This window comes from Microcaecilia unicolor, chromosome 10 (genome assembly GCF_901765095.1).
Source record: "Microcaecilia unicolor chromosome 10, aMicUni1.1, whole genome shotgun sequence".
Lineage (NCBI taxonomy): Eukaryota > Metazoa > Chordata > Amphibia > Gymnophiona > Siphonopidae > Microcaecilia > Microcaecilia unicolor.
In genome coordinates, this window is record NC_044040.1 from 118,684,331 (window position 1) to 118,711,189 (window position 26,859).

Sequence of the window (26,859 nt, forward strand, 5' to 3'; positions counted from 1 at the left end):
TGAGCAGACTGTAAGGTTTGAAATTCCCATAGAATTCGTGGTCAAACCAAAAGAAGTCACATTAGAAGCTTTGTGGGATTTAGTTTCTAACCTTGGACAGATTTTCTTAAAACAAACTAATGAGGTATTGCCTAAATTAAAAACCTTGGAAAATGACTTACAAAAGAAAGAAGAGCAGATTAAGGATTTGAATGATAAAGTTGTTAAAATGGACCAAAGAATTATGAAGTTTGAAACAGTACAACCTACTATGATTAAAGGCTTGACGAACCTAAGGGTTAAAATGGAAATTTTTGATAATTACACTAAAAATCATAACCTTAGATTTGTCGATTTTCCTAAACTTCAAAATGTTGCTCCCTTGGAAATGTTGAAGCGCTATATGCGCAAAATATTATTAATTCCTGAACAAAATATACCACCAATGACTATGGTTTATTATATTCCTGGGAAAGACCTGAATCAACCTGAAGCTGTTTATTATATTCCTGGGAAAGACCTGAATCAACCTGAAGCTCCGATAGATGTTTCTCTTTTGTTGGAGACCTCGGACACTGACTTAGCGACTGCAGCCACATTAGGGCGACAGTCGCACTATTACCTGACAAGAGTTGGATCTTTCGCCTGTTTTTCCGTAATAAGGACAAACCTTCTTTAGGTTTCAAAGTATTATTATTTCCGGATGTCTCTAAGGAGACAAGACGACGGAGGAAACAATTTCTGCTCCTTAGACCTGAAATTCTGCACTTGGGGGGCACCTTTTTTTTAAAATACCCCTGCAAGTGCATAATAAAGTTTAGGGATAAAAAATATGTATTTACAGAACCCGCCCACGTGTCGGCGCTTATAGCCTCAGCGAAAGTGGATAAGCGCTAATTATAAGAATTAACTCCGCTTAGTAGAATTTGCATTATCTTGTGATATTTTTTTTCCTTTGTAATGTTTTTCTCCCATAGATTTCCGAAATCTTGGATCCGAATTTATGGACTTGAGTATTGTTTTCTTTTGACAATGTGAAGTACTTAGTTTTTCACCTTTTCTTTTTCTTGATATTATGCTTGAATATGTTATTGACAAATGGATACTTTCCTAAACAAGATGTTTTCTTGTAATAAGTTTAACAATATGAATAAATAAATAAATTTTTTAAAAAAAATGGTGCGTTTCCTGACTGCGACTCCCCTTCTGTTGGGATCGAAAGAAACAAACATTTGGGCGGACTGTCTGAAGGGACTTGTCCGATCCACATAGAAGGCCAATGCTCTCTTGCAGTCCAAGGTGTGCAACTGACGTTCAGCAGGGCAGGTATGAGGACGGGGAAAAAATGTTGGCAAGACAATTGACTGGTTCAGATGGAACTCCGACATCACCTTCGGCAAGAACTTAGGGTGCGTGCGGAGGATTACTCTGTTATGATGAAATTTGAGATAAGGAGCATGCACTACTAAGGTTTGAAGCTCACTGACTCTACGAGCTGAAGTAACAGCCACCAAGAATATGACCTTCCAGGTCAAGTACTTCAGTTGGCAGGAATTCAGTGGCTCAAAAGGAGGCTCCATCAGCTGGGTGTGAATGACGTTGAGATCCCATGACACTGGTGGAGGTTTGACAGGGGGCTTTGACAAAGCAAACCACTCATGAAGCGAACTAAAGGCTGTCCAGAGATAGGCTTACCTTCCACACGACAATGAAAAGCACTAATTGCACTAAGATGAACCCTTACAGAGTTGGTCTTGAGACCAGACTCTGACAAGTGTAGAAGGTATTCAAGCAGGGTCTGTGTAGGACAAGAGCGAGGATCTAGGGCCTTGCTATCACACCAGACAGCAAACCTCCTCCATTTGAAAATGTAACACTTCTTCATGGAATCTTTCCTGGAAGCAAGCAAAACCAGGGAAACACCCTCAGAAAGACCCAAAGAAGCGAAGTCTACGCTCTCAACAACCAGGCCGTGAGAGCCAGAGACTGGAGGTTGGAATGCAGAAACACTCCTTCACTCTGAGTTATGAGGGTTGGAAAACACTCCAATCTCCACGGTTCTTTGGAGTACAACTCCAAAGAAGAGGGAACCAAATCTGATGCGGCAAGAAGGGAGCAATCAGAATCATGGTTTTGCGGTCTTTCAGCAAAGTTTTCCCCACCAGAGGTATGAAAGGATACGCATACAGAAGGCCTGTCCTCCAATGCAGGAGAAAAGCATCTGATGCTAGTCTGTCGTGGGCCTGTAGTCTGGAACAGAACTGAGGGACTTTGTGATTGATTTGAGTGGCAAAAAGATAAATCGAGGGGGTGCCCCACTCTCGGAAGATCTTGCGAACGATGCCCGAATTGAGCGACCACTCGTGAGGTTGCATTATCCTGCTCAATCTGTCGGCAAGACTGTTGTTTACGCCTGCCAGATACGTGGCTTGGAGAGACATGTCGCAACGGCGAGACCAAAGCCACATCAGGACGGCTTCTCGACACAGGGGGCGAGATCCAGTGCCCCCCTGCTTGCTGATGTAGTATATGGCAACCTGATTGTCTGTCTGAATATGGATAATTTGATTGGACAGCCGATCCCTGAAAGCCTTTAGAGCGTTCCAGACAGCTCGCAACTCCAGAAGAGTGATCAGAAGACCTGTTTCCTGGAGGGACCAAACTCCTTGAGTGTGAAGCCCATCGGCATGAGCTCCCCACCCCAGGAGGGATGCATCCGTTGTCAGCACTTTTTGTGGCTGAGGAATTTGAAAAGGACGTCCCAAGGTCAAATTGGATCAAAATATCCACCACTGAAGGGAATTGTGAAAATTGGTGGACAGCTCGATTGCATCCACTAGATACCCTGCAACTTGATACCACTGAGAAGCTAGGGTCCACTGAGCTGATCTCATGTGAAGACAGGCCAAGGGTGTCACATGAACTGTGGCCATATGGCCTAGAAGTTTCAACATCTGCCGAGCTGTGATCTGCTGAGACGCTCTGGCCATGGAAACTAGAGACAGAAGATTGTCTGCTCTGGCCTCCGGAAGATAGGCACAAGCCGTCCGTGAATCCTGTAGAGCTCCTATAAATTCCAGTTTCTGAACAGGGAAAAGATGGGACTTGGGATAATTTATTACAAACCCGAGTAGCTCCAGTAGTCGAATAGTCATGTGCATGGACTGGAGAGCTCCTGCCTCTGAGGTGTTCTTCACCAGTCAATTATCGAGATAAGGGAACACATGCACCCCAGTCTGCGTAGCGACGCTGCAACTACTGCCAGGCATTTTGTAAACACTCTTGGAGCAGACGCCAGACCAAAGGGCAGCACACAATACTAGAAGTGCTGCACTCCCAGACGGAATCAAAGATACTTCCTGTGAGCTGGAAGTATCGGAATGTGAGTATAAGCATCCTTTAAGTCCAGAGAGCATAGGTAATTGTTTTTCTGAATCATGGAGAGAAGGGTAACCAGGGAAACCATCCTGAACTTTTCTCGGACTAGGAATTTGTTCAGGGCCCTTAGGTCTAGGTTGGGACGCATCTCCCATGTTTTCTTTTGCACAAGGAACTACCTGCAATAGAACCCCAGCCCTTCTTGCCCTGGTGGTACGGGATCGAATGCATTGGCGCTGAGAAGGGTGGAGAGCTCCTCTGCAAGTACCTGCCTGTGCTGGAAGCTGAAGGATTGAGCTCCCGGTGGGCAATTTGGAGGACAGGAAATCAATTTGAGGGAGTACCCTAACGGACTGCTTGAAGGCCCCACCGGTCGGAGGTTATGAGAGGCCACCTTTGGTGAAAAAATTTTAACCTCCCTCCGACTGGCAAGCCGTCCGGCTTGGACACTTTTATAGCAGCTATGCTCAACTGGAGCCAGTCAAAAGCCCATCCCTTGCTTTTGCTGGGGAGCTGCAGGGGACTTCCTTGGCACACAATGTTGACGAGAACGAGCGCACTGGGGATGAGCCTGAGAAGGCTGTCGAAGAGGAGGATTGTACCTACGCTTGTTATAAGCATAGGGAGCATTCCTCCTTCCCCGGAAAAATCGTCTACCTTATGAGGTAGTAGCAGAAGGCGCCCGGCGGGAGAGATTGTCCATAGCGGTTTCCCGCTGAGTGATCTGATCAACCACTTGTTCGACTTTCTCGCCAAAAATATTATCCCCCCAGCAAGGGGCATTCGCAATCCGCTGCTGGACCCTATTGTCCAGGCCAGAGGCACGCAGCCATGAGAGTCTGCGCATCACTATACATTGGGGAGCGAATCTGGGTGCAACATCAAAAGAATCGTAAGCACCCCTGGACAGGAATTTACGACATGCCTTCTGCTGCCTGACCACCTCCTGAAAAGGCCTGGCCTGCCCCGCCCCGGAAAGAGCTTGTCGACCAAGTCCGCCAGTTGCTTCACCGTGTTCCTCAAATGAATGCTCGTGTAGCGCTGTTAAGACTTAATTTTGGCCATGAGCATAGAGGACTGGTGGCCTTCCTCCCAAAAGAGTCTAGTTCTAGATTCCCGTCCCGGGGGTGCCAAGGCGAAATCTCTAGAACTCCCGGCTCTTTTGAGAGCGGAATCCACAACCATAGAGTCGTGAAGTAACTGCAACTTCATCAACTCAGGTTCTCCATGAATCCGATATTGGGACTCAGCTTTCTTAGGAATGGTGGGATTGCTTAATGTTTTCATCCGGTTCCGCATAAGAGTCTCCTTGAGCACATTATGCAAAGGAACCGTGGATGACTCCTTAGGTGACGAAGGATAGTCAAGGACCTCGAGCATCTCAGTCCTGGGCTCATCCTCAGAGACCACTGGGAAGGGAATAGCCACAGACATTTCCCGGACAAATGAAGAGAAAGAAAGACTCTCCGGGGGAGAAAGCTTTCTCTCTGGTGAAGGAGTGGGATCAGAAGGAAGACCACAAGACTCCTCATCAGACAAATATCTTGGGTCTTCCTCTGCCTCCCACGAGGCATCCTCATCGGTATCAGACAAGAGTTCCTTAACTGCAGTCTGAAACCGGGCCCGTCTCAACGCCAAGGAACCATGTCCTTGATGGCGATGTCGAGAAGTCGACTCCCATGCCGGCGGCGATGAAACACCCTCCAGCGATGTCAACGGGGAGTCGACCTGGGTGGACGCCGATGAAGCAGCCAGTACCGGCGTCAGGGACCTCACCACAGGTCACGAGCCAGCTGCCGCTTCCATCGAAGGTACCGGGGGCGCAAGCACCTCCGGCACCGGAGCAGACTGACACAGCAGCCCTTCCAGAAGACCTGGAAGAATGGCTTGGATGCGCTCGTCCAAAGTCGCTGTCGAGAAAGGCTGCGGGGTTGGTGCAGGAGTCGGCGCCAGAATCTGTTGGACAGCCATTACCTGCGCTCCTGAGGTCGATGCCATCTCCTGTGCCGATATAGACGCAACCAACCATGGTACCGATGTCAATGCCAAAGTACCGGGTGAAGCTCCAAAAAGACGATCCGTAGAGCTTTTCTCGACACCTGTGTCCGTTTTTTAAGGCTACGACACAACTTACATGCGACAGGGCGGTAGTCGGGCCCAAGGCACTGGAGACACCACACGGGGGGGTCGGTACCTGAGATCGCCCGGTTGCACCAAGTACACTTCTTGAAGCTGCTGGGAGTGCTCGATGACATGGACGGAAAAATAGCAGTGGCGAAATCAAAATCCTCGATTGTGTCAATTATAAAAACACAAAAGGGAAAATCCATACGCGCGGCCAAAGAGAGCCGTAACGAAACCGAAAGAAAACTTAGAAGGGCCAAAAACAAAGGTTTTTTAAGGGAGTTTTTTTTTAGTTCTACAAACAGGGTACAGGTGAAAAAATGAAAGAAAGAGGGAAGAAAACGCGGAAATAAGACGGCGAAGGCTGTTTCAATGGGTGAGGAGAGAGATCGAAAAACAGCCACTCTCTACCATGGAAAAAACAAGACTAAGTTCCAAATATATACTGCAGTACATATATAGACATATAATCACATTATTGTACATTTTTATTGTACTATGTGATTATATGTTGAAAATTCCTTTATGTTTATGAAAAGATTTTTATATGTACATGTATGGTTCATTCTACTAGCGATGTTTTTATGTTGTTCATACAAATATAGGTGTATGACATCTTTTTAGCACACACACAAATGTCTATATATGTACTGCAGTATATATTTGGAACTTATAATTACATCTACTAGGCTGTTTTTTTAGTTTTTCCCTTTTTTAACATTTTTATGCTGTTTAGTTTTTTCCCTTTTTTAAAACATTTTTAATTGGATTTCCTAAGATTAATATATGTTTTAACAATAGAATGAATATATTTAATTAATTTTTGATGTTTAGCCTGTCTCAATAAATCATGAAAAATCATCCTAAAAAACCTTTTTATACAACATTTTATTTAAAAATTAATGCAAAAAATAGATGTAGTAATATATGCAAATCATTTAATTACTGTCTACCTGAGCCACCACATCGAGAATACAAAATATAATATTTTTTCAAATAGATGTTCTTACTCCATTTTTTATTTATATTCATTAATTTAATATTTTTTTAATTTTGACAATTGATTTTTAATTTTTAATTTCTAATTTTTATGTTTTTAATTTTTCTTATTTTTATTTTCAATGTTCATATTATTGTTATTCTTTTATATGGTCAATATATCTGTAGCATCTATCTATTATGAACTAATAAAAATATATATTTATAAAAATTAATGACAAAGACTAGATAGCGTGTTTATAAATTATGGATAAACTCATATATACACTAGGAAAAAATGCCCGTTTCTGAGCGGAATGAAACGGGCGCTAGCAAGGGGCCCCCTCCCTCCGTCCCTCGAAGCTACTTGCCTTGTTCGCTGTGGGCCGTTTCGGCCGTCGAGTGTCAATAGCTCCGCCCTCGACGTCATGACGTTTTGATGCATCATGACGTTTTGACGCGAGGGCGGTGCAGACACTCCAGGGCACACCGGATATCTCGGGCGCCTCAACTTCCGTGGAGGCTTCAGAACGTTGGGGTTGCCTTTTATATATATAGATGTGAAGAAACGTCATTGCACTTGTTTATATATAACAATTCTTGATTTATTTTTTTATAAGTTTTTATTCTCCCAATGGTTTATGATAAGTGACACATTACATCTTGATTACACAAAATGGAGATTTTCAAACTATGATGAGACCGTTGGATTCGGTTTAACGGACGTTATCTCAGCACATATTTATACAGGTACAGGCAGCCCTAGCTCTGTTTAGCTCACCGATTATGTGACCAAAGGAGTTCGTTCATGAGAGTATCTCTTTGCTTGATCTTATGCGAAGGTAGGCACTTGTTTGTATAAATCCTGTACCAAATTCAGATATATTGTGGTCCATCTATGCAATTAAATGTAAATGCCGACACTCACTCTGCAAATTTTAGTGATTTTATGACTACAGAATATTTCTCGGTTTAATCATGTTAGATGGTTCACCAAAAGAATAATTTGTATTTAGGAAATCCGGTTGTATCCGCAAGCACCTCATGTAGACTAAATGCGGTCATTCTGTGCAATCATGTTAAGACGCCGATACAAACAGTTTTCCCCACCATTTTAATAAATCACTAATGAATGTCCGCTTTAATACTGATATATTGATCCACTATCATCATATCTCATGCACCTCACTATATTCTGATAGTATGTATCATCTATAGCATTAACCACACTTATTGAAAGCGGTTTTTGAATGTTAAAAATTATCCTATATTTTGAGGTAACCCCTCAATAGTTTTGGGATTGATATGATATATTTTTCTCTTACTATAAATCTACTACTATAAATCATTTCTATAGCGCTACCAGTCATATGCAGCGTTTCACAATTGAACATGAAGAAAAAGACTGCCCCTGCTCAAAAGAGCTTACAATCTAAATCAGGACAGACAGACAGGACCAATAAGGATACGGGAACATTGGACACTAAAGGGTTAATAAAGGAAGTCCTGACAGAGTTGTACCAAAAATAAAGAAAACTTAAAAAGGCCAACAAACCAAAGAAAACCGACAAGGGGAAATGATGAAATAAGAAAAAAGGGATAAGGTCCTGGGTACTCACGATGGAAAGCAAGAAGGGAAGACAGAAAAAAAAACACGCTGAAAACAAAGATAAATATCTGACCAGCTTCATTAAAAAAGGCAGACTGCTAGTCCCACGCGTTTGAGGCAGGTGGAAAGGCACCTGTGCATGCACAGTTTGGTTGATAAAGGTTTCTTGGATATTCAGAATGCTGGGTAGTGTCCGTGCCAGGACTTCATCAAATAACAACACAAGTGGAAGATGTCAAATAAAAAGTCTATTCTTCAAATTCAACATACAGAGTGCTGACCACAGGCTCTGTTCCGGCACGCAGGGATTCTTAAATGCCAGCTACAGAGTCATATAGACATGCTGAGTACAAAGTCTCTTAAAAGTGTATCTCAATGTGCAACACAAGAATCAAACTTACGCAATGCCACACAACTTAAAAACGATTTACGAACTAACAGACTTCCGCAAACTGCTGAAGACCCTTCTCTTTAAACAAGGCATACCACAAAGACCAACCAATGTGAACATAAATACATAACTCCTCCACATATACTCAGAACTGTCTTACAATATCTGCTTGTTATACTATTATCATGTTTTATCATTATGTTGCCCAAGATCCTTCTGTAACACTAAAAGTCTATTTCCTAAAATACTTCCACTATTCATGATGTATTGTAAGCCACATTGAGCCTGCAAAGAGGTGGGAAAATGTGGGATACAAATGCAATAAATAAATAAACTTGCATCCTGAAACTGCAGTCTGAACTCCAGAATAGCAGCACCTTCGATAGAAGACGTCACCCAATTTTGGTAACTGATATCTTACTTGTCTTGAAGAACACAGTTTTCAAAGTTCAACGTAAGCTGCATTATTTGATTTGCATAATCCTAAGACGCTTTGCTATATTTGCATGTACCTTACATATTAAAGCTCGTGTTGTAGCAAACTAACATGCACTATGGTAAAATAACATTATTTTGCTATTTAACATGCGTTAAGTGGAAAATATCATGCATTATTTCCTCAACACACTTTATTACGTTCCCCCTTTAATTGGATATTCAATCAAATGCATTCTGCTCTTAAGTCGAATTAAAATACAGACTTTGCTGAACTGTAATATCCTGCTTGGGCAGAGTTTAGATCATGGGTTTCTGGATAGTGAGGTTGCACAACAGACCGTGGTAGGCCAGGTGCCCTTAAATACAACTAAAGATCAGACAAAAGATGGCAAATCAGTAGTGTCCAGTACTAAGCATCATGCAAATAGGAACAACAAACATACTTTGAAATGTCTATATGCAAATGCTAGGAGTCTAAGAAATAAGATGGGAGAGTTGGAATATATTGCACTAAATGAAAAATTTGATATACCGTATTTTTCGGACTATAAGGCACACCGGACCATAAGACGCACCTAGGTTTTAGAGGAGGGAAATAGGAAAAAAAAAAAGTTTCCTTTTTCCCTCCTCTAAAACCTAGGTGCTCCGGTGCGTCTTGTCCGAATCCCTCCCTCCGAGTTCGGGATCGCCGTCAGGGTTACCTCCTCCCCCCCCCCCCCCCCCCGTCACCACTTCTCCCTACTCACGCGATCTTCCCTGGTGGTCTAGTGACGTCGGGGCAGAAAATAGCCCCCTCTTTCCTGCCCAGCGCGCTGCTCTCCATCCTCCTGTATGCACTGCTGCCTGACGGTCTCGGCGAGATTCAAAATGGCCGCCGAGAATTGAAGTCTCGGCGGCCATTTTGAATCTCGCCGAGACCGTCAGGCTGCATACAGGAGGATGGAGAGCAGCGCTCTGGGCAGGAAAGAGGGGACTCTTTCCTGCCCCGACGTCACTAGACCACCAGGGAAGATCACGTGAGTAGGGAGAAGTGGTGACAGGGCCGGGGGGAGGAGGTAACCCCGACGGCGATCCCGAACTCGGAGGGCGGGCGGGCGGGCAGCCAGCCAGCCAGCCAAATCTACCTTCGGACTATAAGACGCACCCCTCATTTTCCTCCCAAATTTTTGGGGAAAAAAGTGCGTCTTATAGTCCGAAAAATACGGTAATAGGCATTACTGAGACCTGGTGGAAGGAGGATAATCAGTGGGACACTGTCATACCGGGGTACAAAGTATATCATAGTGACAGGGTGGACCGGACTGGTGGAGGGATACCATTGTATATTAACGAGAGCCTTGACTCAGATAGATTACAAATTCAGCAGGACACAAATCACACCCTTGAATCATTGTGGGTTGAAATTCCATGTATAAAAGGGAAAAAGACGGTGATAGGAGTGTACTACCGTCCGCCTCGCCAGGATGAGCAGGTAGACGCAGACATGATAAAAGAAATCAGAGACGCAAACAAAATGGGCAATGTGATAATAATGGGTGCCTTCAATTATCCAAATATAGACTGGGTAAATGTAACATCGGGACACGCTAGAGAGGTACAATTCCTTGATGAAATCAAGGACAGCTTTATGGAGCAGCTGGTGCAGGAGCCAACGAGAGAAGGAAAAATTCTAGACTTGGTCCTCAGTGGAGCGCATGATCTGGTGAGGGACGTTATGGTACTGGGGCCGCTTGATAACAGTGATCATAATATGATCAGTTTTGATATCAACCTTGAAGTAACTATACACAGAAAGTCAAATACATTAGCGTTTAACTTTAAAAAAGGAGACTATGATAAAATGAGAAGAACGGTGGAAAAAAAAAAAAAAAACTTAGAAGGACAACTGAGAGGGTAAAAACTGTACAACAGGCATGGACGCTGTTCAAAAATACCATCCTGGAGGCCCAGGCCAAACATATTCCACAAATTAGAAAAGAAAGACGGAACTCCAAAAGACAGCCGGCCTGGTTGAAAAGTGAGGTGAAGGAAGCTATTAGGGCTAAAAGAAATGCCTTCAGAAAATGGAAGAAGGAACTGTCTGAAAATAACAAGAAGCAGCATAAGGAGTGTCAAAGCAAATGTAAGGCGCAGATAAAGAAGGCCAAGAAATAAAAAAGATACCATTAGAGGCAAAATAGCATAGTAAAAAATGTTTTCGATATATTAAAAGCAGGAAGCTGGCAAAACAATAGGTTGGGCCGTTTGATGACTGAGGGGTAAAAGGGGCGATCAAGGAAGACAAAGACGTAGCGGAGAGATTGAATGAATTCTTTGCTTCGGTCTTCACCGAGAAACATTTGGGTGGGATACCGGTGTCGGAAATGATATTTCAAGCGGACGAGTCGGAGAAACTTACTGACTTCACGTTAAACCTGGAGGATGTAATGGGGCAGTTCAGCAAACTGAAGAGTAGCAAATTTCCTGGATCGGATGGTATTCATCCTAGAGTACTGATAGAACTGAAAAATGAGCTTGCGGAGCTACTGCTAGTGATATGCAATTTATCCTTAAAATCGAGCGTGGTACCGGAAGATTGGAGGGTGGCCAATATAACGCCCATTTTTAAAAAAGGTTCCAGGGGAGATCCGGGAAATTATAGACCGGTGAGTCTGACGTCGGTGCCGGGGAAAATGGTAGAGGCTATTATTAAAAACAAAATTACAGAGCACATCTGAGGGCATGGATTACTGAGACCAAGTCAGCATGGCTTTTGTGGGGGGGGGGGGGGGGGGGGTGACTAAAATGATAGCGGAGATGGGACGACTTCCCTATGAAGAAAGACTAAGGAGGCTAGGGCTTTTCAGCTTGGAGAAGAGACGGCTGAGGGGAGACATGATAGAGGTATATAAAATAATGAGTGGAGTGGAACAGGTGGATGTGAAGCGTCTGTTCACGCTTTCCAAAAATACTAGGATTAGGGGGCATTCGATGAAACTACAGTGTAGTAAATTTAAAACAAATCGGAGAAAATTTTTCTTCACCCAACGCGTAATTAAACTCTGGAATTCGTTGCCGGAGAACGTGGTGAAGGTGGTTAGCTTGGCAGAGTTTAAAAGGGGGTTAGACGGTTTCCTAAAGACAAGTCCATAAACCGATACTAAATGGACTTGGGAAAAATCCACAATTCCGGGAATAACATGTGTAGAATGTTTGTACGTTTGGGAAGCTTGCCAGGTGCCCTTGGCCTGGACTGGCCGCTGTCGTGGACAGGATGCTGGGCTCGATGGACCCTTGGTCTTTTCCCAGTGTGGTATTACTTATGTACTTATGGCAGTTTCCAATGACTTACTTAGTCACCTCTCCCCTCTCCAATCGGTTCAAAACTCTGCTGCCCGTCTCGTCTTCTGCCAAGGTCACTTTACTCATACTACCCCCTCTCCTCAAGTCGCTTCACTGGCTCCCTATCCGTTTTCACGTCCTGTTCAAATTTCTTCTACTAACCTATAAATGTACTCACTCTGCTGCTCCCCAGTATCTCTCCACACTCGTCCTTCCCTACACCTCTTCCCGTGCACTCCGCTCCATGGATAAATCCTTCTTATCTGTTCCCTTCTCCACTACTGCCAACTCCAGACTTCGCGCCTTCTGTCTCGCTGCACCCTACACCTGGAATAAACTTCCTGAGCCCCTACGTCTTGCCCCATCCTTGGCCACCTTTAAATCTAGACTGAAAGCTCACCTCTTTAACATTGCTTTTGACTCGTAACCACTTGTAACCACTCGCCTCCACCTACCCTCCTCTCCTCCTTCCTGTACACAATAATTGATTTGATTACTTTATTTTTTGTCTATTAGATTGTAAGCTCTTTGAGCAGGGACTGTCTTTCTTCTATGTTTATGCAGCGCTGCGTACGCCTTGTAGCGCTATAGAAATGCTAAATAGTAGTAATAGTAGTAATTAGAAATATAACATTACTGCCAGTCTTATGAGGGATACGGAAGCAGATGTCAACTGAAGCAAAAATGATTACTGTTTTAATGGATGCAGTACAAATTTATAAATAATCTGTTCTTAGTAACAAGTGCCGAATGTTATATTCAGATCACTGTACCAGACAATAACTTGAAAAAGTTACCTAGTTGGCAAAATTCCTAGAAAAGAAGCTTATGCAGTAGCAAGACTGTACAGAAGGACAAATTTAAATCTTACCAATGTACAATGAAGAGTTGTTTGACTCAGCGAAGTCATCTACATAGGAGATGCCAAAAGGCTGAATGGGCACTGTGCCGATACCAGCAAGTAACTGCGCCAAGACCATTACTGCCCACATAGTTCTGGCCTCTGCTTGAGAGTCCTGCTTAGTTTTTGAATTTACTCCACATGTGGATGATTTGTTCTCCTGGTAACAGATCTCTGCATCTGTACTGCTTTGATTACCTACAAAGAGATGAGATTTCTGAGAAGAGTCACAGATTCCATTAAAACTGTTAGGCTTACATAGTTCATGGCAATATTGCCTCTTATACTACAGATGGAAGGAATGTTGGAAAACCTGTGTTTGAGTATGCAAGTGAGCAGCCACAGTTTGTGCAAAGTTTCTTCTAGAAATACACTATATATGGTAACCAAACATCTTTGGTCCAATATTCAAAAAAGCACATATTGACAGTGTCATGCTAAATGTATAAGTACTGTTGTTTTTAAAATCAACCAGCATTATGAATGTAATGTTTACATAATGCTGGATGTAAAACAGTAATTCTCAAAAATCCACCTAAACTGTGCTCGCTAAGCGTGGATTCTATATATTGGCAATTATGTGTGTAATTGCCATTACAAAATACTGCAGTTACAAGCACTTATACTAGGTCAATGACTAATGTAAATGCTTGCACCTAACAGATGTCAGTTATGTTCCTAACTGCAGTATTCTATAACATTAGACCATGCTAAGCACGCCCCTGACCCAACCATGCTCCACCGATGTCTGCACAACTCCTGTAGCACTTGCATGCTAAAGGAATTATACACTGTTACAGAATACCAACCAAGGAACCGATGCAGAAAGCTACCGTGGGCTACATCGCACTTACCTGCTTGTTAATGGCCGCTGTATGCAAAAATGTTTTGTGCACTAAGCTTTACACTTGTGGTAGACAGTGCACAGCGTATTAAACTTCATGCTAAACAGCTGATTAGCTACCCTGTATATGCTGATGTCTACCACGGTGGCTTAATGCCAGAAACCTACAGCTGGGTCTAAGGTTGGCATAAAGCCCCTGTGGTCAGCATCAGTCCTCTCTCCTCCCCCTCTGCCACACTCCGCACCATCCCATCCCCCCAAAATTACCCAACCCAGTTCCATCCCTAAGTATAAAAACAATTTTCCTTTGCACTTCCTGATGACATGACCAGCCCCCTTTCTTCCAACAAACTGTTTACCTGGTGTCTAACTTGCATCTTTTCCCCTTTTCCAAGCCCTCGCTGGACACCTGTATATTGAACAAGACAGGAGAAATGTCCACTCGTTCCTACCTCCAGGTCATCATTTCCAAAATGGGTGCTCCTGCTCCACACAGTGCATTCTGGGGCAGGGCCAGTTTGCCATACAAGGGAGACATTCCATTACACACTGGGCAGTATTTTTATTGGGAGAGTTTATTGGAAGAGAAGAAACTTGTCATGTCGGGGGTGGGAGGGCCACTAGACACCAGAGAAATTTGTTAATATCAGGGAGGGAGGGAGCGAGATCAGGGGCCTGTTCAGATCGCCAGCCAGGGCTATGAAATCAGTACACCAAACCTTTGACTCACACTCATCTATTTTTCTACAGGACAAAGATCTCTCAATCTTGATCTCTCTATATATCTATACAGATATAGATATATAGACAGAGAGAGAAATAAAGTATGAAATGATAAATTTACCATATAACATTTTGGGGGGTTATTTTGAAGCTGGAGATACAGTCAGTACATTTTTATTTACTTCGACTCCACCCAAAATTACTTCTGTTGGCACTTTTTTTTTTTTAAATAACACCTTTTCTGTCAGTGCCTGTGCCGATCACGGCTCAGGCAAGGACAGGAAGAGTAACATTTGGCAATAAGCTGCTGATTTCTTTTGCGATTTTAATACAGTATTAATTTGCATGCTCATTGATTACTTCATGCCACATGTTCTTTGCAGGAACCCCACATGCAGTCAATGGCTCTAATGCACTGCTTTCTGAATCAGCCCCTAAGTATAGGTATATGAACTGCAAATTAATGTCAATTATTGAATAACTAGTAAAAAAGGCCCGTTTCTGACACAAATGAAACGGGCGCTAGCAAGGTTTTCCTTGGAGTGTGTATGTTTGGGAGAGTGTATGTGAGAGTGACTGTTTGAGAGTCAGAGTGAAAGTGTGAGTGTGTGAGAGAGTGAGTCTGGGTGTGAGTGTGTTTGTGAGAGAGTGTGTGTGTGAGAATGAGTGTGTGTGCAAGTGTGTATGTGAGACACAGTGTGAGAGAGAGTGTGTGTATGAGACCAAGCGAGTGTGTGAGTGACTGTGTGGCACATAGAGAGTGAATGTGATACAGTGTGAGACAGAGTGTGTGAGAGTGAGAGTCAGAAAGACATTGTATATGAGAGAGAGAGTGTGAGCCGTGCCCTCCCAATCCATGGCCATCTGTCCCCTGCCCCCTCCATTCATCCTTTTCCAGCAATTCCCCTCTCTCCCTGAGCCCTGCCCTCCCAATCCATGGCCATCCATGTTTCTCTGTCACCTGCCCCCTCCATTCATCCCTATCCAGCATTTCCCCTCTCTGCCTGAGGCCTGTCCTGCAATCCATATCCATCCATGCTCATCTGTCCCCTCCATTCATCCCTATCCAGCAATTCCCCTCTCCCTGAGTCCTGCCCTTCCAATCCATGCCCATCCATGCTCCTCTGTCACCTGGCCCCTCCATTCATCCCTATCCAGCATTTCCCCTCTCTGCCTGAGGCCTGCCCTACAATCCATATCCATCCATGCCCATCTGTCCCCTCCATTCATCCCTATCCAGCAATTCCCCTCTCCCTGAGTCCTGCTCTTCCAATCCATGCCCATCCATGCTCATCTGTCACCTGGCCCCTCCATTTTTCCCTATCCAGCAATTGCCCTCTCTACCTGAGGCCTGCCCTGCAATCCATATCCATCCATGCCCATCTGTCCCCCTCTATTCATCCCTATCCAGCAATTTCCCTCTCTCCCTTAGTCCTGCCCTCCCAATCCATGCCCATCCATGCTCCTCTGTCCCCTGGCCCCTTCATTCATCCATTTCCAGTAATTCCCCTCTCTCCCTGAGCCCTGCCCTCCCATTCCATGCCCATCCATGCTCCTCTGTCCCCTGCCGCCTCCATTCATCCTTTTCCAGCAAGTCCCCTCTCTCCCTTCCATGACCCCCACCCCTCGCATCCATGCTCCTCTCTCTCCCATGTCCCAGCCTGGCCCGCCCTCTTCTCCCCCCCCCCTTCGCATCCATGTCCCCCCCCTTCGCATCCATGCATCCCCCCCCCCCCTTCGCATCCATGCATCCCTTTTTTTTTTTTCTTCTTCATTTTAACTTTACCTCCGTGGCGGTTCGTGCAGCGAAACGTCAGGGAAGGAGGCGGCGCTCCCGACGTCTTGCTTTCCCTTCGCTGTCTCCCGCCTTCTTTTGAAGGCGGAACACAGTGAAGGGAAGGCTAGACGTCGGGAGCGCCGCCTCCTTCCCTGACGCTTCGCTTCCGGATTTGTTTGGTTTGAGGCGAGGGCGGGGCAAAGACGGCTGGCTGGCTTGAAGGCTTCACACCACGAATCCGGCGCGAACCCTTCAGCCTGGGAGTGACGTCAGATGGCTTCAAGGCTTCAGGCTTCAAGGCTTCACAGAACGTTGTCCTCAGAACGTTGAGGGTGCGTTTTATTATATTAGATGCCAATTAGCGCATAATTTAACAATTAAGTTATATGAATATCCAGCACTATTCTATAACTTACATGTTAAATATAACACGAATAAGGGGGATAATGCATTATATGTCTGGAATGTACATATACTAAATGGGCCTCGTTGGGGGGGGTTCAAAGGCAATAACTATTATATGTATAGATTATATATATAGGTGTTGATTATTCAGCTGCTATACTTAGACTGTACATCTTGCCATGCCACCTCAAAACAAGATATATATCAGATGGCATGGCAAGACATATAGGGGTTAATTCTCTAAGGAGTAACCTAGTTTTAGGCAGCAGGAAGGTATGAAAATGGCAATTAGGTGTGTAAATAGCCACTTGTGTTTGTAAATGACCTCTTATGAATACCATCTACCGGTAGTGGAAAAGTGCCTGTGAGTTTTGCCAGTGAATTTGTAACTGGATGGCGTTTGGGCAAAGTGTGAGCGGACTGCATAGTATGTAGGTGTGGGCATTTATACTAGGCTGGTGTAGGTGATCACACCTTAATGTGTATTTTCAGCCATTTCTGCTATTATATAAAGCAAAGTAGAACCCTATATGTGCATGTCCCACTATGAGGTTAATTTTGTAAGCTATTTTCACATGTAAAATGTTTCTATACTCATAAATGGGCTTTTATAAAATTAAATCATGCCTAGAAGTACACACAGTGCAAGCCAGCACATACTCGCACTATGAGTGCTCAGGAGTAGGGTTTGAGCGGAACATGGCCAGAGTCAATTTATGGAATATATTTTTATTAAAAATATGCAGATATTTACACCTGCTTTAGAGCAAATTTCATACATTCAACATTGGCACAATTTGTGCTATTTTATAAAGAAGCATAGGCACTTATATACTTTCATAAAATAGGCACCTTCCTGCCCAAGTATTCTAGGTGCCCTGTTATAAAATAAGCAGCATAAAATCTGCTTTACTCTTTTGATATATTGCCAGGTACTTGTGACCTGGATTGGCCACTGTTGGAAACCTTTGGTTTGACTCAGTATGACAAGGTTTATGTTCTTATGTTTTATACTATATTTATATTACACATTATAGGTGTCAAATGTCAGCATTTATCACACAGATCATGAGGGTAATTACCTTCATAGTGGGAGATGCATATATATTTGTAAGGCCAGTGCCAGGTAGACTTATAAGGACTATGTTCACTTAGGCTTCTGCGGCTGGCATCATGATTGATGCGGTTGTCCAGATCTTGCTGTGTCTTGAGTAAGTGGAACTGACATTTCGGCTACCGTACTGTAACTTTCTTCAGGGTATGCTGTGAGGTCTGCAGTTTGACTAGGAGGGCTCTATAAACTCCAATTATTGGGATGGGCGGAGATGTGACTTGGAATAATTGACGACAAACCCTAGTAGCTCCAGTACCCAAATGGGTTTGTGCATTCAAGTTTCAAGTGTATTAAGCAATTTGATATACCGCCTTAAGGATATCCATCAAGGTGGTTTACAATAAATAATATAAAACAATAAAAACAGAACTACAATTTTAGCTAAGAATCAACAGTACAAACCAAACAGAGACGCAGAAAAGGATAAACATTGATACATTTTCCCTTCCTGAGTTGCAATCTTGACCAGCCAATCATCTAGGAAGGGAAACACAGGCACATGCACAACGCTTGGATTACTGCTAGGCATTTAGTAAAGTCCCTGGGTGCTGATACAAAGTCATATGATACACTTAGCTTATAGCTTTTTCATTTTCAGATCCACTGCTAATATGGGCCATGTTTCGCTAGGCATTAAGGTACCAGCGTCATCAGGGTGTGAACCTCTGCCACAGATTGCCTGCCATGTCTCTTAATCCTTTCTTCTTCCCAAAAGATTCCAAGGTCCAGGCTTCTCTTCCCAGGGCCCCAAAGAGCGAGTCTTGGAACTCTTTCAACCACCATGGACAAATGTATGGTGATGCACATTGGAAAGAATCTGTATTGTGGTGCACTTCTCTGTCTACTAACCCTGTTCCCCTCCCAAAAAGACAAACACAACAACAACAACAACAACAAAACCTCTTTCCTGCCAAACTCTAACAGTGGAGAGGATAGGCTTTTCTAACTGCTTCTTGTCCTGTAGCATTCTAACTTTGTGGACAGGTTCTGCCAGTCCTAGGGAAAAAATAAATAAATAGTCTCCCAACTGGTTATAAATTTGCATTTTATACTGATGAAACTGCTATAATTATTGGGAAGATTTAGATTTACTAAAGGAAAGTTATATTCTAGTGGAATTTGATTGTTGAATCAACTAAAATTGTTTGATCAAACTATCATTTCTGGTCACACCCCCACCCCCACCCCCCCTGGGTTTTCCAGTCATATACAGTGGTGGAAATAAGTATTTGATCCCTTGCTGATTTTGTAAGTTTGCCCACTGACAAAGACATGAGCAGCCCATAATTGAAGGGTAGGTTATTGGTAACAGTGAGAGATAGCACATCACAAATTAAATCCGGAAAATCACATTGTGGAAAGTATATGAATTTATTTGCATTCTGCAGAGGGAAATAAGTATTTGATCCCTCTGGCAAACAAGACCTAATACTTGGTGGCAAAACCCTTGTTGGCAAGCACAGCGGTCAGACGTCTTCTGTAGTTGATGATGAGGTTTGCACACATGTCAGGAGGAATTTTGGTCCACTCCTCTTTGCAGATCATCTCTAAATCATTAAGAGTTCTGGGCTGTCGCTTGGCAACTCGCAGCTTCAGCTCCCTCCATAAGTTTTCAATGGGAATTAAGGTCTGGTGACTGGCTAGGCCACTCCATGACCCTAATGTGCTTCTTCCTGAGGCCACTCCTTTGTTGCCTTGGCTGTATGTTTTGGGTCATTGTCGTGCTGGAAGACCCAGCCACGACCCATTTTAAGGCCCTGGCGGAGGGAAGGAGGTTGTCACTCAGAATTGTACGGTACATGGCCCCATCCATTCTCCCATTGATGCGGTGAAGTAGTCCTGTGCCCTTAGCAGAGAAACACCCCCAAAACATAACATTTCACCTCCATGCTTGACAGTGGGGACGGTGTTCTTTGGGTCATAGGCAGCATTTCTCTTCCTCCAAACACGGCGAGTTGAGTCATGCCAAAGAGCTCAATTTTTGTCTCATCTGACCACAGCACCTTCTCCCAATCACTCTCGGCATCATCCAGGTGTTCACTGGCAAACTTCAGACGGGCCGTCACATGTGCCTTCCGGAGCAGGGGGACCTTGCGGGCACTGCAGGATTGCAATCCGTTATGTCGTAATGTGTTACCAATGGTTTTCGTGGTGACAGTGGTCCCAGCTGCCTTGAGATCATTGACAAGTTCCCCCCTTGTAGTTGTAGGCTGATTTCTAACCTTCCTCATGATCAAGGATACCCCACGAGGTGAGATTTTGCGTGGAGCCCCAGATCTTTGTCGATTGACAGTCATTTTGTACTTCTTCCATTTTCTTACTATGGCACCAACAGTTGTCTCCTTCTCGCCCAGCGTCTTACTGATGGTTTTGTAGCCCATTCCAGCCTTGTGCAGGTGTATGATCTTGTCCCTGACATCCTTAGACAGCTCCTTGCTCTTGGCCATTTTGTAGAGGTTAGAGTCTGACTGATTCACTGAGTCTGTAGACAGGTGTCTTTCATACAGGTGACCATTGCCGGACAGCTGTCTGTCATGCAGGTAACGAGTTGATTTGGAGCATCTACCTGGTCTGTAGGGGCCAGAATCTCTTACTGGTTGGTGGGGGATCAAATACTTATTTCCCTCTGCAGAATGCAAATAAATTCATATACTTTCCACAATGTGATTTTCCGGATTTAATTTGTGATGTGCTATCTCTCACTGTTACCAATAACCTACCCTTCAATTATGGGCTGCTCATGTCTTTGTCAGTGGGCAAACTTACAAAATCAGCAAGGGATCAAATACTTATTTCCACCACTGTATAGACAAGCCAAAACTCATTAAACAACTCCTCAGTAATACACAGGCAATCTTGCAGACAGTTAACCCTATCATAGGGTTCATACCCTATGTTCATACCCATTTTAACCAATCAGGATGACTTTTATTCTCTGTAATAATTGTGCTGCATTAGTTTCAAGGCAAATCATCTGGAAACTTAAGGCTTGTCCTATCTGTTTTCAGCTTTCTAGTTTAAAACAAGAGCTCAGTAAACTAAAACAGGAATTGGATGCACTTAAAGGAGCTTCTATGACTACACAGAATCATACCAACTTCTCACCACTGCCTCAAAGGATAAAACCACCTAAGAATAGATGGTTCACGGTAGACTCAGGCAGACTACGTTATTTGGCACAGAAGCATCTGCCCTCACAAGTGTTGCCCCTACAGAATTCTTTTGCTTCATTACAGCACTGTGATATCCCTGAAAATAGAACTAAAGTGGAACAAAAAACAATGAAGGTGGAACAAAAAGATATGAAGCTGCCCAAAGAGAAAAGACACCCCCAAAGTACTAATAATGAAACTCATACCAGGAAACTGTTGCTACTAGGGGAGTCCATTATCAGAGGCATTAACTTTGAAACACAGTTCAAGGGGCCATGAAAAAGTGAAATGCCTTCCAGACTCCTCAGCTACCAGGAGTACCAAGCAAATAATCTCTATAATTAGAGAAGAAACTAAGGAGTCAAACACTGATGTTGTTATCCACCTGGAAACAAATGACTTGTCCAGTAATACCCCACTTGCCATGGAGAGAGCTTTTCAGGAGCTGGGGGAGGGGTTAAAACCTTTGGTACAAACAATAGCTTTTTCTGAAGTACTACCTACCTTTGGAAGGGGAGAGAAAAGATTACGAAATACTGAAAATTTCAATAGCTGGCTCAAAGCCTGGTTTCACCCAGAAGGATTTAGGTACACAGGAGGATGGGGCAATACATGGAAAAATAAAAGACTGTACTGTAACAATGGGATGCATCTCACTGTGGCAGGAAAAAAAATCCTTGGGGAGAAATTTAGACAATATATTTTTAGGCATTTAAACTAGAAGGCGGGGGTGGCATATGGAGGCAGGTCACTTCAAGTGCTCACCCCTAGCTAAAGCTAAAGACAAGATGTGACAATAGAAAAGAAAGCAATGAAAACAACAGTCTTAGCAAATCACTTCTTACCAACACAGCAGGAAGTGAGACTAAACAAAAAACTAAACAGAAGGTAAAAATGCCACTGAAATGTGGATGGAAAGCGATGATCACAAATGCTCACAGTCTAAGCAATAAAGTTCATGACCTGAAAGCCCTGATGTTGAAGGCAGACTTAGACATTGCAATCACGGAGACATGGCTCAATGATTCCCATGGCAATAATCTATTTAGGAAGGATAGGGATGGTCGTAAACGTAGAGGAGTAGCTCTGTATGTGAGAAATGATATTACAGCGACAGAAATGACAGGGGCCTGAAGAAAGAAAGAAGCAATATGGATCACCTTAAAAAGAGGTGATAGAACCTCTGTCCACATGGGTGTTGTCTACAGACCTCCGACACAGATAAAGATCTGATCACAGATATCCAAAAGTTGGGAAAGAAAAGAGAGGTGATGTTGCTGGGCGATTTCAATCTGCCAGATGTAGATTGGAAAGTTCCATCTGCGGAATCGGAAAGCAGTAGAGACATCGTGCATGCTTTTCAAAGTGCTCTGTCAAGATAAATGGTGACAGAATCCACGAGGGAGGGAGCGACGCTGGATCTGGTGCTCACAAATGGGGGATAATGTGTCAAATGTCCAAGTGGATGCCCACCTGGGCAGCAGTGACCATCAAACAGTTTAGATTGATATAACAGCTGAAGAGGAGGGCAGCCACTCCAAACTCAAAGTCCTGGATTTCAAGCATGTTAACTTTAGCAAAATGAGGAAATACCTGAGGACGGAGCTGATGGGCTGGGAGGACATAAGAGAAGTGGAAGGGCAGTGGTCCAGGCGGAAAGAAACTATAAATATAGCCACAAACCTTTACTGTAAGGAGAGTAAATAAAAGCAAGAGAAAAAGGAAACCGATATGGTTCTCCAAGAAAGTGGCTGAGAAAATAAAGGCTAAAGAGCTGGCATTCATGAAATACAGAAAAACTCAAGAAGAAGAACACAAGAAAGAAACACCGGATGAAACTGAAAGAAGTCAAGAGATAGATACATCTGGCGAAAGCGCAAGTGGAAGAACAAATGGCTAGAAATGTAAGAAGGGGCGACAAAAATTTCTTCAGGTATATTAGTGAAAGGAGGAAGACTAAAAATGGAATTGTGAGACTGAAAGATGCTGCGAACTGCTATATGGATAATGACGAAGAAAAAGCAAATTTGCTAAACAAATACTTTTGTTCTGTTTTCACTGAAGAAAATCCTGGAGAAGGACCACTATTGATTGGCGAAAGTACATATGAGAATGGAGCAGATATAGCACCATTAACGGAAGAGTGTATGAACAACTTGAAAATCTGAAGGTGGACAAAGCCATGGGACCAGACGGGATCCACCCCAGGATAAATCCTTGGATATGGGAGAGGTTCCGTGGGATTGAAGAGCAGATGTGGTCCCTCTTCACAAAACTGGTGATAGGGAAGAAGCTGGAAACTACAGGCCGGTAAGCCTCACTTCGGGTATTGGAAAAGTCATGGAAGCGATGCTGAAGGAAAGGATAGTGAATTTCCTGGAAGCCAATAAGTTGCAAGATCTGAGACAACATGGTTTTACCAAAGGTAAATCGTGCCAAACGAATCTCATTGAATTCTTTGACTGGGTGACCGGAGAATTGAATCAAGGACGTGCTATAGATGTAATCTACTTAGATTTCAGCAATGCTTTTGACACGGCTCCCCACAGGATGCTCTTGAATAAACTTGACAGGCTGAAGATAGGACCCAACATGGTGAACTGGATTAGCAACTGGTTGACAGAGACGCTAGAGGGTGGTGGTTAATGGAATTCGCTTGGATGAGGGAAAGCTGAATAGTGGAGTGCCTCAGGGATCGGTGCTGGAGCCAATTCTGTTCAATGTATTTGTGAATGGCATTGCTGAAATGTTAGAAGATAAAGTTTGCCTTTTTGTGGATGACACCAAGATTTCTAGAGTGGACACCCTGGAGGGAAAGGAAAACATGAAAAAGGATCTGTAGAAGCTAGAAGAATGGTCTAAGGTTTGGCAATTAAAATTCAATGCAAAGAAATGCAAAGTGATGCACTTAGGGAGTATAAATCCACAGGAGACGTATGTGTTAGGCGGTGAGAGTCTGATATGTACAGACAGGGAAAGGGATCTTGGGGTGACAGTATCTGAGGATCTGAAGGCAACGAAACAGTGTGACAAGGCGGTGGCCGTAGCCAGAATGTTGCTAGGCTGTATAGAGAGAGGTATGACCAGCAGAAGAAAGGAGGTGTTGATGCCCCTGTACAAGTCGTTGGTGAGGCTCCACCTGGAGTATTGTGTTCAGTTTTGGAGGCCATATCAGGAATTGAAGTGGTGCAAAGAAAAGGTACAAAAACAGTATGGGATTTGAATTACAAAATGTATAAGGACAGACTTGCCGACCTGAACATGTATACCCTGGAGGAAAGGAGAAACAGGGGTGATATGATACAGACGTTCAAATATTTGAAAGGTATTAATCCGCAAACAAACCTTTTCCAGAGACAGGAAGGAGGTAGAACTAGAGGACATGAAATGAAGTTGAAGGGGGGCAGACAAGAAAAATGTCAGGAAGTATTTTTTCATGGAGAGAGTGGTGGATATTTGGAATACCCTCCCGTGGGAGGTGGTGGAGATGAAAACGGTAACAGAATTCAAAAATGTGTGGGATAAACAAAGGAATCCTGTTCAGAAGGAATGGATCCTCAGAAGCTTAGCAGAGATTGGGTAGCAGCATCAGTGCTGGGCAGACTTCTATGGCCTGTGCCCTGAAAATGGCAGATACAAATCAAGGTCAGACAAATCAAGGTCAGGTATACATATAAAGTAGCACATACGAGTTTATCTTGATAGGCAAACTGGATGGACCATACGGGTCTTTCTCTGTCGTCATCTACTATGTTAATAGCAGGTTCATTTTTGAAAGAGAAGGGCGCCCAAAAAGTGACACAAAAGGCACATGGGCATCCCCGTGAAAGAAGGTTGCCCAAATCCAATAATTGAAACAGGGCCATAAGGACGTCCTTAGCATGAGGACGCCCATCTATGGTCGTCCCCACAGGGGGCGTGTTAGGGGCGGCCTTACGAGATGGGCGCCTCCACAGTATAATGGCTAGTGAAATGAGTTCGCATGGGCGGGAACATGGGCATCCTTAGTTAGACATGAAATAAAAATAACCAGGCTAAGGGGGAAGTCGTCTTTAGACCTATTAGCGATTTTGTGGAGTTGGAGAGTGGCGAGATCGTTGTTGGGAGAGAAAGCTGAGAGTTGTTCAGTGCCCTGTTACCTCTTTTTTTTTTAATTTATGAGAAGTCTTTATTGTTACCTTTGTCTATGTCCCTGGTTTGCTGCTTTATCTGCCCTTCAGTATGCTGGGGCTGGTGCCCACTAAGACCAGCTTCTGTGTCTGACTGGTGTCATCACCTGCACAGCAAAAGGTGCGGAAGTGTGTTGCTTAAAATAACCCAGTTTTGTTTTGCAGCATTCATATACATAGCCCCACATGTGAAGACCCAGGAAATAGATGATGAAGAACGGCATTAGCAGATAATCACAGATGGAGAGGAGGAATAGAGTGCACTTCAGAGACTGATGTGCAAGAGAGCCACACAAGCAGGTGGGGTAGATATAGAACTGTGGAAAGAGTGTAGAGGTCACAGTGAAATTACCTTTGCGGGTGGGTGACTGTTTTGGTGCCAATACTGAGAACGGCGCTTAAATACTATCACAGGGATGCCCATGTAAGAATGTGATGGGTGTCCTAATTTCGATAATTGATAAAATCCCTAAATGTCCCCAGCTGCTCTGGCAATTTGGACATCCCCATTTCGATTATGGGTGGGGAACTATGGACGTCCCCAGCTGCTCTGTGTTTTGGACGCCATAATTTTGATTTATGGGTGAAAAAGATAAATGTCCCCAGCAGATCTTCCGGTTTGGAAGTTTGCATTCCCTTTATTGGTGCCTCTTTAAAACAGCTTTCTCTGTGCTTGCACTTTAGAGGTTTTTCTTTAGATCATGGGGTGGTATTTTTAAGCGTTTTACCTTCAGTTATAGTAAACCTTGTTTTTGCCACCATATGCTTTTGAAAACCTGTTTGTTTTTTTCGGTCTAATTTTTTTTTTTTTGGGGGGGGGGGTGGGGGGGATACCTTTTGGTCAATTCTTAAAAGATAACTGCTGTGTGGGCTGTGTACCTTTCCTTTCAAAACGTTTCTGGCTGGGTGTTAGCTGGTAGCTTAGCATATTCTCTGCATTTTCTGCATCTGACCAACTCTCCATCCTCTACCCTCCAGGAGCTGCTTGCTATGTTTGATGCGGTCCCTCACTGACACCCATTCTATCTCCTTAATTGAAGCAGCCAGCCTCTGGCCCCTTGGAGCAAACAGATTGGTGTTCCTTTTGGCAATTTCTGGAACCATAAGTTCAAGGTAAGCTCATACCTCTCAGCCACCTCTTCTCCTTCTGCTATGTAGGTAATAAACAAACACTTCTTGCATCTTGCACTGCAGCTGGTCAACAGGATTGCAAGGGAAGGGACAGCAGTGGACTCTAATACACTGGACTCTGATAGTGATGAATGTTTCTACCCAATTCATTGTACAAATGTCTTGTTCTCTATTGGACACACTCAGTTGTGCCTGCCTGTGGGGGTGGGGGAGAGGAAGTGGCCCAAAGAATGGATGTGTGTATCCCCTCATGGTCAAGGCTTCCCCATTCTATGTTCTTTGCATTCAAATCTTACCACTATTTTCACCAGGTTTGCCGGTGGTTGCTGTGCAGTGGTGGAAGGAGACGCCACTTGTTGCTGCATCAGGGCTGTACTGTGTGCTTGCAGGTCACGCAGTAGACCCTCGATGCTATGCTCCAGCCG

General features: G+C 43.8%; 1 protein-coding gene across 1 annotated transcript in view; it reads right to left on the minus strand.

Moving 5' to 3' along the window:
- The window catches only part of SLCO2A1 (solute carrier organic anion transporter family member 2A1), a 915,614-nt gene that overhangs the window by 705,386 nt on the left and 183,369 nt on the right, over nucleotides 1-26,859 (minus strand). Inside the window, 1 exon segment of the mRNA XM_030215775.1 lies at nucleotides 13,090-13,317. Coding sequence (XP_030071635.1) covers nucleotides 13,090-13,317 — 228 coding nt within the window.